This window comes from Mustela nigripes, chromosome 2, assembly GCF_022355385.1.
Source record: "Mustela nigripes isolate SB6536 chromosome 2, MUSNIG.SB6536, whole genome shotgun sequence".
Lineage (NCBI taxonomy): Eukaryota > Metazoa > Chordata > Mammalia > Carnivora > Mustelidae > Mustela > Mustela nigripes.
In genome coordinates this window covers 150,505,139-150,520,163 of record NC_081558.1, presented here as the reverse complement: position 1 = coordinate 150,520,163, position 15,025 = coordinate 150,505,139, and the positions used below count along the sequence as shown (strand labels likewise).

General features: G+C 35.9%; 1 protein-coding gene and 1 long non-coding RNA gene across 7 annotated transcripts in view; one reads left to right on the top strand and one right to left on the bottom strand.

Annotated features, from left to right (window-relative positions):
- Positions 1-15,025, top strand: part of PLS1 (plastin 1) — a 117,444-nt gene that overhangs the window by 80,019 nt on the left and 22,400 nt on the right. For all 6 annotated transcript variants that reach the window (XM_059391809.1, XM_059391808.1, XM_059391807.1 and 3 more), the window contains 4 exons: positions 516-611; positions 2,804-2,996; positions 7,664-7,742; positions 12,579-12,693. In XM_059391809.1, coding sequence (XP_059247792.1) covers positions 516-611; positions 2,804-2,996; positions 7,664-7,742; positions 12,579-12,693 — 483 coding nt within the window. The remainder of the gene's footprint in view (positions 1-515; positions 612-2,803; positions 2,997-7,663; positions 7,743-12,578; positions 12,694-15,025) is intronic.
- Positions 10,431-15,025, bottom strand: part of LOC132012170 (uncharacterized) — a 30,607-nt gene continuing 26,012 nt past the window's right edge. The window contains exon 3 of the long non-coding RNA XR_009402543.1: positions 10,431-11,166. This is a non-coding gene — a long non-coding RNA (uncharacterized LOC132012170). The remainder of the gene's footprint in view (positions 11,167-15,025) is intronic.

Here is a 15,025-nt window from a genome sequence, read left to right as displayed (position 1 = left end):
CATTTCCTGGCGTGTTAACTTTAGCCATTCTGACTGGCGTGAGGTGATATCTCATCGTGGTTTTTGATTTGTATTTCCCTGATGCCGAGTGATTTTGAGCATTTTTTCATGTGTCTGTTGGCCATCTGGATGTCTTCTTTGCAGAAATGCCTGTTCATGTCCCCTGCCCATTTCTTGATTGGATTATTTGTTCTTTGGGTGTTGAGTTTGATAAGTTCTTTATATATTTTGGATACTAGCCCTTTATTTGATACCTTGACCCTAATCTTAATGGATGCTTGGGAGTATTGATAAATGAAAAGGTGAGGAAAGGTATTCCAGGTATAGGGAATGGTGTTGCTAGAAGCTGTGAGGTGTGATACCAGCATAGTGCATTCAGGAGCCTGTTGGTAAGAAGTTACTAAGTTATTCCATTCTTTAAGATAAGGACAATTTCTTCAGTTTGATACTATTTTCCTAAATCAAATGATGATTTTATTCATTTAAAAAATTCTATTTCATGTCTTTCCTTGAAGGATTCAAGAGCCTATTTTCATCTGCTTAATCAGATTGCACCTAAAGGTGAACAGAGTGATAAACCTGCCATTGCCATTGACCTTTCAGGATTTAATGTAAGTACAGTTTTTTTTTTTTTAAGATTTTATTTATTTATTTGACAGACAGAAATCACAAGTAGACAGAGAGGCAGGCAGAGAGAGAGAGGGAAGCAGGCTCCCTGCTGAGCAGAGAGCCCGATTAAGTATAGTTTTTAATTAAAGATTTTTTTATTTTTTAAAAAATAAGTTTTTTTAAATAAAATTTTTTTTATTTTTTTTACCATTTTAACTATGTTTAAGTACACGGTTCTTTGGCATTAAGTACAATTGCAGTGTGTACAACCATCACCACTATCCATCTCTAGAATTTAAATTTAAGGAAAATTTTAAACATAATAAAACAATTCACACACTCAGTATAATGAACTACCCTGTGCTCATCCTCCAGGTTCAACAACTATCAACTCATAATCAGTCTTTAGTCATTTATCACCTATCCTTCCTCTCCTGTGTTTTTTTTTTTTTTTGAAGAGTTTATTTATTTATTTGACAGACAGAGATCACAAGTAGGCAGAGAGGCAGAGAGAAAGGAAGGGAATCAGGCTCCTTGCTGAGCAGAGAGCCTGATGTGATGTGGGGCTCCATCCCAGGACCCTGAGATCATGACCTGAGCTGAAGGCAGAGGCTTTAACCCACTGAGCCACCCAGGCACCCCCATCCTGTGTTATTTTGAAGCAAATCCTAGACATCATATCACTTCATTGATAAGTATTTTAATATGTATTTCTAGAAGATAAAGAAACTTTAAAACTATAATACTTTGGGTCGCCTGGGGGGCTCAGTGGGTTAAAGCCTCTGCCTTCAGCTCAGGTCATGATCCCAGGGTCCTGGATTGAGCCCCTTATTCGGCTTTCTGCTCAGTGGGGAGCCTGCTTCCCTCTCTCTTTGCCAGCCTCTCTGCCTAATTGTGATCTCTGTCTATCAAATAAATAAATAAAAATGTTAAAAAAAATTTAGTCAACATTGACATTTCCAATTGCTTCTTAAATATCAAATTTTCTTTCTTGTTTATTTGAATTAAGATCTGAATAAGGTCCACATATTATAAGGTCCATATATTATGTTCATGTCTATGTTAGGAACTTTATATTGTTTAATAGGATCGAACCCGTTGCTTTCTCTGATTTCATTTACATTTTTACTTTTTTGTAACTAATACACAAAATGAGACAAGTTATAATTCTTAGTCATAATATAATCTTATCATGGGTCCATGGATGTGCCTGTCTCTTTTTATTTTTGTTTGTAGTTGTTTAAAAATTTTAACAAGTCTGTATGAACCATCAATCCAAAAGAAAGCTAAGACCTTGATATTAATTTGTGTTTAGCTCTCTACTTCTTCTCTATTCCATCTTTTTGCCTCACCTTAATGTGATAATCACCATCTTCAGTCTTATGTTCATTGTCCTTTTGCTTCTCTTTTTATGTAGTTTTCTTTCAACCAAATATATCCCTTACAAAATTAAATTTTTTATTTTACTTTTCATTTATTTTTTGTAAAAAAAAAAAAAAGTAGTTAAATTCCTAGTATTGTTTTGAACATCTATGGCTAAGGGTCACTCACATTGTTCAGTGTCACTGTGTAAATATGAGACAGTTTATTTGTCTCCTTTCCTGTTGACAAGCATTTAGTTTGTTTCCAGGATTTTGCACTTGTGAAAAGTCCTGTTCTTTTAATTTTAATAATTTCCTATTTGTATCCCAACTTGTTTTTCATTGAGAAAAGAGTCTACTGGAAATATTATTCAGAGTAAAATGGGTGAGATAACTAAACTTCTCAGCCAGAAGGTGTTCTGATATATGATCTTGACCAAATTATCTATAATTGACCAGTAGGAGCTGACTGATACAAAACTTGAGAGGTTGTTTTAATCTATCATTTAATATATTTCCAGAAAATTGCTTGCTTTTAAAAACGTATGTCAATAAAAAATTATGCCAATCAATGTTGGCAATTTAATGTTGACCGTTTTTTTTTTATTTAATTTTTTTTAAAGATTTTATTTATCCATTTGACAGAGATCACAAGTAGGCAGAGAGGCAGGCAGAGAGAGAGGAGGAAGCAGGCTCCCTGCTGAGCAGAGAGCCTGATGTGGGGGCTCAATCCCAGAACCCTGAGATCATGACCTGAGCTGAAGGCAGAGGCTTAACCCACTGAGCCACCCCGGTGCCCACCTTGACCATTTTTGTTCTATTTTGTTGTTTAGGAGAAAAATGACCTAAAGCGTGCTGGATTCATGCTTCAAGAAGCAGATAAACTGGGCTGCAGACAGTTTGTTACTCCTGCAGATGTGGTTTCAGGCAATCCTAAACTTAATTTAGCTTTTGTAGCTAATCTGTTTAACACATACCCATGCCTACACAAGCCTGATAATGACATCGATATGAATATATTGGAAGGTATGTTCTTTCTGCCTTTAATTGCTTCACTCTTTGTATCTTCTTGTGGTAGTGACCTACTTTGCTGTCAGAGGTAGGGGATTGTGGTGGGAGATGCAGTGTGTAGGCATGTGCATTCATTAAAAAGTTCATATTAAGAAAAGTCATTATTGGTTTTGTTGAAAGAGAATGCTGGGGTAAATCTTACTTGTCTGTCATCTCTCCATCAGTGTTTAGTAAAAACTATCATACATTTAAAGTAGTCTCTTAAATGACCACATAACATAACTCCACCACCAATATGGACAATGAATTATCTATTGGAAAAATAATTATTTTGTAGCTTTTTTCCTCCTTTAAAAGCTACAGTTTGACTCCAGTATTATTCTCTTTTTAATGTTTTTAAGGTACATGAAAAAATTTTAAGTATTCATTACTTGTCTTGTTGTGTGTGGGCTATTGTTATCTGTCTCATAATTTATAATACTTTCCTGTTTTGCTTTGTGAAATGCAGATTTGACCCCTCCTAATGTAGGTACTGTATTTAGTACTTTTCTATACTCTATAAATATGTTCATTCTGAACCTTCTTTTTATTAGTACCATTTATTCTTTCTATCTGGGTTGATTCTATCTGATTTATTTTTTGCATTGTTCATGCTGTGTTTTTTCTGTCTTAATATGCCTAAAGAACGACAACAAGGAAGAACACAAATGAAACTGAACTAGAACAGCACATCAAGGCTTGATTATGTAAACTCTCCACTGAATTTGCCTTCTATAATGATGGGATATTGTATATGTAAACACAACAAAAATCAGTTTTGACAATTGGATTTCATGATGTAAAGCCTATATTCCTCTCCTTTAAACAAACGCACTTATCTTTTATCACTAGTAAAGGATCTGTTTAGGTTCTATTTTGTATTACTTAGCTATGTTACATTTCTTGAATGTCACTGAAGCTTACGATATATGAATTGTCATGACAAAAACATTCTTGTTATCTAGTTCTTTCTCCCTATCTTTGTTTTCTAGCCTGTCTTTTTGTTATCATACTCTCACACGCATACCCAAACCCACATTGGTATCAGAACTAAAGGTGAAAACAGTGGCAGCAGTCAGAGGGAGGGGCCCATCCTAAAATAGTCTCACCAGTTGCCCTGGTTTGGAGAAGGCAGTCTTCAAGTGAGGATTCTTGGTGGGGAGAATTTGATGTTGCAGTGTCCTTTCTCTCACAGAACCTGCCTTACTCCCTTCCTTCCCTGGGAGGGGGTTAGAATGAGAAATAAGTTTCATGATCTTCTCTTTTGACTGCCACAACCAGAATTCCAATATCCTTAACACTTTATAATTGCATCTTCTTGATTAATGAAAGAAGTTTCAGATTTAACAAACACGTTCTTTGAGGAATATGATTAATTCAATTCACTCTTCCCGAGGTCTAGTAAAATAAGGACTATATTCTCTACATAGATATGTAATTGAGAGGGAAGATAAAGACTGTGTTCTCAAAATTAAAAAAAGACTATATTCTCCACAAAGGTATGTAATTGAGTGGGGAAATAGATAAAGGAGTAGATTTTTTGGCAGAGAAATTGAGGGTGTGGGATTAGAACTTTAAAAAAAATAAATAAAATGGAAGAGTACTAGGTTTTTATCAGTCTGGAAAACTTCAAAATCCCTCTGTATCTTACAAGAGAAGGCATTGTTTAGAGTGGCATATTAAAAATGATCTGCTTTTTATAGTCACCGAGTTCTTGCTAGATATCTTTTCCAACTTGCTCGCTCTCTTATTTGTCATGTTTGAATTCTTTTGCTAGTGTTCAGCATGCTTTTGGAATTTTTCAGTGTGTATAGGATTGCTAAACATTTCCATTAGTATTTCCTCTATTTATATAAGAAGATACTATGGGAAATATTTATCAATCATCTTTATTTAGAACATATGTATATCCTTGATATGTCTGCCAAAAATGTATTTGACTCAACTGTCAATTGGAATTTTTCCTCTCTAAATTTGTTTTTATGGATCCTTATGATAGTCGAAGCTTGACCTTATCACAACCCATATTCATATTCTCATTGCAAAGAATTTTATCTGTCTGGAATTAGAGAAAATTAAAAGCCCAACTAAATAAAAAAACCTTCATATTAAACTGAGCCAAATATGTGGGCTTTGTATAGAGAGGCCATCTCAGAATTCATTTGTGGTGATAGAAAATTCACAGGTCATGTTATTACACTTTGTTCAAATTATGGGTCCACCATTTAGTATCTGAATGACTTCCATGAGCTTTGTTTTTCTCATCTACAAAACAAGATTAGTAGTACTAATTTTGAAGAACTAAAGAGCAAGTTAAAATGACCTTTCATGAAGGAAAGAGTTTAGCATATAGTATGTCCTCAGTAATAGGTTAGAAAGAGGAAAACATCACTTAGCACATTTAGTGAGTGTTAAATATATGTTAGTTCTTTTTCTTTCCTCTTAGTAGTCTCATTGTAGTATATTTGTTATTTTTTTTCTGAAACTTTTATCAATTGCAGATATCAGTTTGGCCCTAAAATTGAAATGTTTTATAGTCTTTCTATCTTTTATGTCAGCAGTGAACATTTTACTTCTAAGATTGCTTTAGTTGTCTGCAATATGGACAACATTCACAATCTGGAATACATATGTTTTTGTAATGCTTTACCATGGCTCTTGCACAAATGCGTAGTGCTTTTGGCTTTGAGCATTTATTTACCAAGACAACTTGAAATGGTGTTAGATAAATAAATGCTCACTTACATAATCTATTTTACTTTCCAGGCATCAGAAATGAAAATAGTAACAATATAAGAGAACAATGGGAAGAAATATGACACCCTGAAGCTCATAACAGTTTCAGAACTCAGTTAAAATACTAGTGTCTTTTTAAATCTTATTTGCTGTACCATCAGGTTCAGCAGAATTGGGATGTTATTTCAATTAAAAATGAGACTATTGTTACATTATTAGTGTTTTTAATTTTAAAACATAACTTGGATTTTCCCAGAAGGAAATAATGTAACATTTCCATAATTACTAGAGAAAAACCCATTACAGACTGTAATAAAGAAGCAGCTCAAAGGTAAATCCAAGTCACATGCATCAAACTGTTGATGATAGTATGCTTATATTTATGTTGCTTTGAGGAAAGTTATATATAATTTGTACTTGTTTAATAACTCCTACAAAGAGCAAGCACGATTTCTAGTAATATTTGGTTTAACTTGGTTCTTTTTTAAAGGGTTTTCAAATAGGTTATTTATCATAAAGTGATAGTGGCAGATACAGCAGACTGGTCAGTTACCTTTTATGCAGGCCCAAGGGAATGGAATTTAAATTATATGGCTACACTGTTTAATAGATCAATAATTAAAGTAGATTCTGGGAACACCATTAGGTAGTAGCATAGAAAATCAAACGAAATTATAGTGGACAGGTTATTTCCTGAACAGCATCACAAAAACTAGAATCCTTTATATTTTACAAGGTTTGGTTTCTCTTCTGAGTGTGCAGGGTTATTTTACCTGTGGCCCTTATTCTGGAGATGATTGCAGGGGAAGCTCCATAGGAATGGGTCTCTGGAGCTCAGATGGTTATAGATTTAGATGTATCCTTGTTCTGGGAATCCCACGTGAGTCAAAGTCTAGAGAGTGACCTTAACTTGCCTATAGTTTAGAAGTGATGATAGGTGTAAATATTTGTTCACAAAGTGTTTTTCACAAGTCTGGTGATGAGGTATAAGTTAGGACATTCCATTGCTCCCTTCCTTTGCTGAAAACAGATAATACTACAGATAGTCACTTGGGATTATTTGCAGTCTAGGGGATGAACAGAGGGCAGACATGGCAAGGAGAGTATATTCACTCTCTGCTACTTTGTGGTACATGATAGCGCATGTTTTTCTTGCAGATGGTGTGAGCACTGCAGCAAAGGGAATGCTCAGGGAGGTTAGGTAATCACAGGTTAAATAAGAGTGCCTGCAAGGAGTTTCTCTAACTGAGGTGATCTCTGAGGTCTAGGGACTTTCTAGGATTAGATAGATGTCTTTCTCTTAGCACCCTGTGTGGGGGCTACATCAATCTAAAATAACTCATGAAACCTGTAAAATAGTTATATCCCTTCATTGCCTATTCTTGTATTACCTATAATCCCGTCTCCCCTTCATTGCTGTTTGGTATAATTAAAATGTTAGTTTGTATGTCAGGAAACTTCCTTGTGTAAAATAAAAACCTGTACAAATTTAGAAACACTGCATTGGGAAAAGCACAGCTTTTCTTTTGTGTTACTGTGCTGATATTACCCTGAATGCTAAAAGAGTTTCAATTTTTAGCCAGTCCATTTTGCATGTAATCATAACTACAGATAAGACCATGTAAGTTTCTCTGTCACTTTCTGGACAGAGAAACCCATGACTCAGTAGTTCACAGACATCAAAGAAAGGACTCTAGATAGAGAACTTTAGAGCAAATGGAGGCCTATATAGATAGGGCAGGGAAGGGACTTTGGCAATAAGACTTACTTTCCCCCCAAAAGATGGCAGTATCACAGAAACCACTGAAAAGTACGTTTGGCTGGTTTACACCTGCCAGGATGGTTTAAAATATATTTCTTACTGCATTTTTCCCTGAATCATCAGTACAAACTTGTGTCTACTCTAGGAGAGAGCAAGGAAGAGAGAACATTTCGGAACTGGATGAATTCCTTGGGGGTCAACCCATACATTAATCATTTGTACAGGTAAATATTTTATTGTGTTTTAGTTTTATAGCCAGAGTCCAACTTTTCTAATTTCACACCTTAGGTACATTTACATTAGTACATTTTCTAAAAATCACAGGAATTTTAGCCAACATTTAGGATTTCAGAATCCTAGAAATTGACAATACAATGGATTTTTTAAAAAAAGGATGGTATTTCTTAAAAGGATCAGAATATGATGGTAGTTATAGTTTCTGATGATGTAAACAACCAATTTGGTAAAGATAATCCCTCTTACTCTTTTATAATTATTGATCAGAAAAGTAAAAATTAGAATAGAGTAGTAATATTTTATAAATTGTTCTTATCATTATGATCAGTATTTTATTTTATTTTTTAAAAAATTTATTTATTTATTTGAGAGAGATCACAAGTAGGCAGAGAGAAGAGGAGGAAGCAGGCTGGCTCCCTGCTAAGCAGAGAGCCCGATGCGGGGCTCAATCCCAGGACCCTGGGATCATGACCTGAGCTGAAGGCAGAGGCTTTAACCCACTGAGCCACCCAGGCGCCCCATGATCAGTATTTTAAATTATAATTCACACTTTCTATTTGTGCCAAAATCTACCTCACTTTTCCTGTAATTTGTTGCAGATATTTGCTTCTAATTTGCAGAAATAACTTGCTTTCCCTGAGTAATTATGATTTATCTTACTCTTTCTTGTTTAAAATGACAACACATTTTCAACATTGGTAGGACTAAAAAGTATTTTACTGAACATATTCTGTGCTATCTGGTACTGCTAACAATGTGTCTTTCTAGGTTTGTATGAGACCTTCCTTCTCTCTTTATTATAGGAGCTACCAGCCTGCCTTTAAAACTGGATAAGAATTCAACTTTTGCAAAATTGTATATTAATAATTTATACACTAAGGAAACTCCTTAATGAACAATAACTGAATTATTATTTAAATATTGAACTTAAGTCTAATGCCACAAAAGACCAATTCATTGGCTAATTGAAGATTTATGATATAGTAATTTCTGCTTCTTGGTGTATATTCAAAGTCTTGTTAAAAATCTAAAACTAGAGCGCTGGGGTGGCTTAGCCGTTAAGCATCTGCCTTTGGCTCAGGTCATGATCTCAAGGTCATGGGATCGAGCCCTGCTTTGGGCTCCTTGTTCAGTGGGGAGTCTGCTTCTCCCTCTCCGTTTCCCTCTGACTTGTGCTCATTCTCTCTTACATAAATAAAATATATTTTTTAAAGATTTTATTTATTTATTTGACAGAGAGAGATCACGGTAGGCAGAGAGAGAGAGAAGAGGAAACAGGCTCCCTGCTGAACAGAGAGCCCGATGTGGGACTCGATTCCAGAACCCTGAGATCATGACCTGAGCCGAAGGCAGCGGCTTAACCCACTGAGCCACCCAGGTGCCCCCAATAAAATATTTTTTAAAGATTAAAAATTAAAAAAAAAATCTAAAACCAGGGCTCCTGGTTGGCTCAGTTGGTTAAACGACTGCCTTCGGCTCAGGTCATGATCCGGAGTCCCAGAATCAAGTCCCGAACTGGGCTCCCAGTTCCATGGGGAGTCTGCTTCTCCCTCTGACCTTCTCCCCTCTCATGCTCTCTCTCTCAAATAAATAAATAAAATATTTCCAAAAAAATCTACAACCAGTACTACCTTATGGTAACTGGCTTTGATGTGATGGACTAATATTTGATGAATCCTTTAAAAGTGTGTAAATTCCGGCTAGATGGCAGAGATAAATATCATTTAGACTAGAATTTTTATTATAGTAGGAAGGCAGTAAAGGAATCATATACTGGGGGTACAGATAGATGATGAGGAGAGGGATAAGATCTTTATAGAATAATGTAAAAGAATGCATATTTGAGAGAAAAGAACAATATGTCAGGGACATCTGGGTAGGACAGTCAGTGAAGCGCCTGACTCTTGCTTTCAGCTCAGGTTGTGATCTCAGGGGTTGTGATTTTGGGGTTGTGAGATCGAGCTCTGTGTGGGGCTCCACACTGAGTGGGGAGTCTGCTTAAGATTCTCTCTCCCTCTGTCACCCCCATCCCTGCACCCCCCTCTCTAAAATAAAGAAATCTTTTTTAAAAAGAAGAAGAATAGGTCTTGTATGATTCCATTTTTATTTTGAAATTGAGTGTATACAAAGCATTGCTAATATTGTTTATTTATTTGTTTTGGAAAAACTGGTCATTATACTCAGTGTTATGTTATTATTTATTCTGGTCTCTATTTTATTTATTTCTGATCTTTATTATTTCTTTCCTCTACTAAATTTTGGAAGAGTTTCTTTTTCTAGTTCCTTGTAGTGTAATGGTAAGTTGTTTATTTGAACTCTTCTTAATATAAGCATTTATAGCATAAAAAAATGTTGGGATTAAACTTCTTTCTTGCAGACAAATTGAGTATACACACATTTGTATATGGAGTTTTTAAGAACCTGGAAGGGATGAATACCAAACTGTATGCACCCTGGTTAGTCGGATGGAGAATAGTGAGAAGACTTATTTTTAATCTTAGTGACTTAATATACTTGCCTTTTTTTTTTTTTTTTACACAAGCGCGTAATTTTCAAAGTAAATTTCTTTTTAAATTACAAAGTAAATTTCATACTAGGGGACTAAGATTTGTTGAGTAAGACCCATGGTAACTTTCTCATAAATGTCATGATCTCCAGAGTCCTCCTTGGTTGACAGTGGAGGAGAGAATTGACAACATTTTTTACTCAAAGTCCTGAAGTACTAGCATAGGACTTCTAGGCACATGTAATTCTATTTTGGAAAAGAGAATTCAGAAAATTCTCAAAAGTTAACATAACCCTCAAGAGAACTGTCATATACAGAAAAATAGTGGCCAGAGGTCTAGTTGGCACCAGAACCATGTGTCCATGAATTTGTGTCTGGATCATATTCCTAAACCCTAAGTTATTTTAACCACTCTCCTGCAGTACACCAGATCTAAAGCAAACCAAAGCATTAGCATAATTTAGATTGATTTTAAATGAAAATTCTCTCCCCATACAAGTTATTTAATATATTTGAAGAACTGTTAGTCCTAGAATTTTTCTATGACTGGTTGGTTCAGGAATACATCTTGAATTCTCTGGAAATCATTTCAACTCTCTGGGCTTCAGTTTTCCTATTTGCAAAACATGAGTAATAGCTCATCAAATAGAAGTAAAAGTGAATTCACTTAAAGTAAAAAAGAAAAATTCAGAGCAGATACAAATCCTTTAGTAACTTTTTTATATGAAACTCTCCATGTGCTTTTATACATAACCAAGTTAGTTCTTAATTGCCTTCATAATAGATGTTATCTTTCCATCACTCAGCACAGGGTCCATCCAGTCCCCTTCATTGCCATAGGGTGTACATCCAGAGTTGCAAAGTAACTTTCATATGAATCTTAGCAAAAAAACTTGGTGAACAAGCTGTTGAGAGAGAAAAACGACAAAATACATCATAGAGTCAACAATTTAAAAAAACCAATTGCTGTTGCTTTATGTCCTTAGCATACAGAATTGAAAACAGACTCAATGGATATACTTTGAGCATCTCAGAAGAATGTGTTTTTCTGAATCCAAAGTAGAACTATTCTTACTTCAGTAACGCCAACTTGCTCATAAATTCCTTCCTCATAATCCTCATTATTTAACATGAACAGCTGCCTACTTTGTAGCTATTGTGATTTTGTATATTTTTAAAAGTTTTAAAAATCACAATACATAAGTAATACATGAATGTATTCTCACTGAACAAGTTTCAGGAAATATGTGACTATGTAGAATGAATTAAAACATGATAATACTTCGCTTACATCTCCCATAATCCTTTTTTTCCTGCCCAGAGGTATTGCTATTAACAGTCCATAGCACATATAGGTACTTAAATACTCTCAATTTTGAAAATGAGTTTTATATATAGTAAACTGTATGCTGTGTTCTGCCACTTGCTTTTTAAAATGTAATCTTATAAAACTTTTCATGTTAGTACATAGAGATAGACTTTATTTCTTACTATGGACCAGGAGTCCATGGTATAGAGAGTTTATTCAGCAGCTCCCTACTGCCAGGCATTTAATTTGCTTCCAAATTAATGAATAATGTGGCAATGAATGTCTTTGTACTTATTATTTTTGTAAACATATATTAAAATTTTTGGAGAGATTCCTAGATTAGAATTCTGGGTCGACCATTGAATTCTGCTCCTGAGACCAACATTACACTGTATGTTACCTAGCTAGACTTTAAAATTAAAAATTGAGAAAAGAACAAAAAAAGAAGTTCTGAGTCAAATGATCCATTTTGTTTTGTTTTTTTTTTTTTTTTTAAGACTTTATTTATTTATTTGACAGACAGAGATCACAGGTAGACAGAGAGGCAGGCAGAGAGAGAGAGGAGGAAGCAGGCTCCCTGCCAAGCAGAGAGCCCGATGCGGGACTCGATCCCAGGACCCTGAGATCACGACCCGAGCCGAAGGCAGCGGCTCAACCCACTGAGCCACCCAGGCGCCCCGATCCATTTTGTTTTTTTAAGATTAATTTTAGAGAGCAAGAGAGCACGCGCACGCGAGCGAGTTGGGGAGGGGCAGAGGGAGAGAAGCTCAAGCAGATTCCCTGCTGAGCATGGAGCCAGACATGGGGCTTGATCTCATGACCCATGAAATTATGACCTGAGCCTAAATTACAAGTTGGCCATTTAACTAAGTGAGCCACCTAGGCACCCTTGTTTTTGTCATTTTTAAAGCATTAAATGACCGTGTTGTGTTTTTGAAGACCTAAGCCTACCTTCATTGTGCTTAATAAAATTTCCTCCCCCTTTATCATCTTTTCTTCTTGTTTTAGTGACCTTGCAGATGCTTTAGTGGTCTTTCAGCTTTATGAAATGATCCGTGTGCCTGTCGACTGGAGCCAGGTCAACAAACCTCCTTATCCTGCTCTTGGAGGGAACATGAAGAAGGTGAATGAGATAATCACCAAGGATATGTTGTTATTGTTCTAATATGAAACCAAGGATTTGGAGTTTCATAAAGCTTAGTAACATGTGGCTGTTCCCATGATTCTGATTTAAACCAAAATGTGTTAAGCTTAAGAGCCCTTTTAAAGATTTTATTTATTTATTTATTTGACAGAGAGAAAATCACAAGTAGGCAGAGAGAGAGGGAGAAGCAGACTCCCTGCTGAGCAGAGAGCCCGATGCGGGACTCGATCCCAGGACCCTGAGATCATGATCTGAACTGAAGGCAGCAGCTTAACCCACTGAGCCACCCACCCAGGTGCCCCTTAAGAGCCCTTTTATAAACATGCTTTAATAAATGTTTGGAAAGATGAAGACAGTTCGCTTTATGTAACTGCTTTTGTCTTTAACAAGTTGCACTTAATTTTCTTGGAGGTGCATCATATCTCTTTCCTGAATTATAATCCCCAGAACTTGCCAAATCTTTACTGGTTATTTGTTAATATCTTTCAACAGACATTTACTGATTACCTACTATCTGTACGGTGCAATGCAGAATATAAAATAGTACAAAGCATGGAGTTGGTCTTCAAGAAGCCTAAACAAATTAGATGTGTGTACAAACAACTGTAATATAGTGCAACATATATAGAAGCAAGTATTATGAGTTCTAAGGAAGAAGAGGCCACAGTTTGCATTTATTTTGAGAGGTTCATGCAGGAGGTGGTATTGGAATAAGGGTTTCAGAAAGGAGGCTAGAGGGGCGCCTGGGTGGCTCAGTGGGTTAAGCCGCTGCCTTCGGCTCAGGTCATGATCTCAGGGTCCTGGGATTGAGTCCCGCATCGGGCTCTCTGCTCAGCGGGGAGCCTGCTTCCCTCTCTCTCTGCCTGCCTCTCCGTCTACTTGTGATTTCGCTCTGTTAAATAAATAAATAAAATCTTAAAAAAAAAAAAAAAAAGAAAGGAGGCTAGAGGGGAGGCTGAGGATCAGGAAAAGGGATAGTGATGGGGACATATAAAATGCATTTCTGGGAATTGGGGGGAATATGTTGGCTGTAACAGAGGATTCCAATAGGAAGAAGTAAGTATGAACCCTAAAATTTCAATTGGAGCCAGATGTTGAGAACCCTGACTGTCAGATTAAAGAGCTTGCATTTTAAACTAAAAGTAATGGGAAGCCATGAAACATTTTTGAGCAGAGCAGTGACTTGATTACAGTTGGTGGGAAACTATCTTGCAGATGAATGATGGTGATTCGAAACTGGAAGCCTGTATCTCCTACTGTCTTTAATCCATTTTATCCATTCTCCCGTCCTCCCCTCTGCAACCACCAGTTCTCTGTATTCAGGGGTCTGTTTCTGCCTCTTTTTTTGCTCACTTGTTTTGTTTTTTAGATTCCACATACATGTGAAATCATATGGTTTTCCTTCTCTGGCTGACTTATTTCTCTTAGCATAATACTCTCTAGAGTATCCATATTGTCACAAATGGCAAGATCTCATTCTTTTTTATGGCTGAGTAATACCCCATTGTGTATGTGTGTATGTGTGTGTGTGTGTGTGTGTGTGTATCACATCACACATCTTCTTTATCCATTTGTCTATCAATGGACACTGGTTTGCTTCTGTATCTTGGCTATTGTAAATAATGTTGCAATAAACATAGGAGTGCAGGGATCTTTTTGAATTGGTGTTTCCATCTTCTTTGGGTAAATACCAGTACTGGAATTACTGGATTATGTAGTTTTTTATTTTTAATATTTTGAAGAACTTCCATAATGTTTTCCACAGTGGCTACACCAACTTACATTCCCACCAACAGCGCACAACATTCCTTTTTCTCCACACCCTTACCAATACTTGTTCTTGTCTTTTCTATTTTTTGGAATAGTTTGGGAAGAAAAGGTACTAACTCTTCCTCCCTCCCTCCCTTCCTACTTTCCCTCCTTTTTTCTTTAAATGTTTGGTAGAATTTACCTGTGAGTCCATCTGGTCCTGGACTTGTGTTTGTTGGGATATTTAAAAAATTTTAAAAATTTAAATGCAATTTAACATATACTGTATTATTAGTTTCAGAGGTACAATTTAGTGATTGACTGGTTGCATACAACACCTAGTGTTCATTACTTCAAGTGTTGGGGGATTTTTGATCACTGATTTAATTTAATTACTACTTACTGGTCTGTTCAGATTTTTTCCCAATTCAGTTTTAGAAGATTGTATGTTTTTAGGAATTTATCCATTTTTTCTAGGTTGTCTAATGTGTTGGCATATAATTTATGTAGTAGTCTCTTACAATCCTTTGTCTTTCTGTGATGTACAGTCATTACTTCTCTT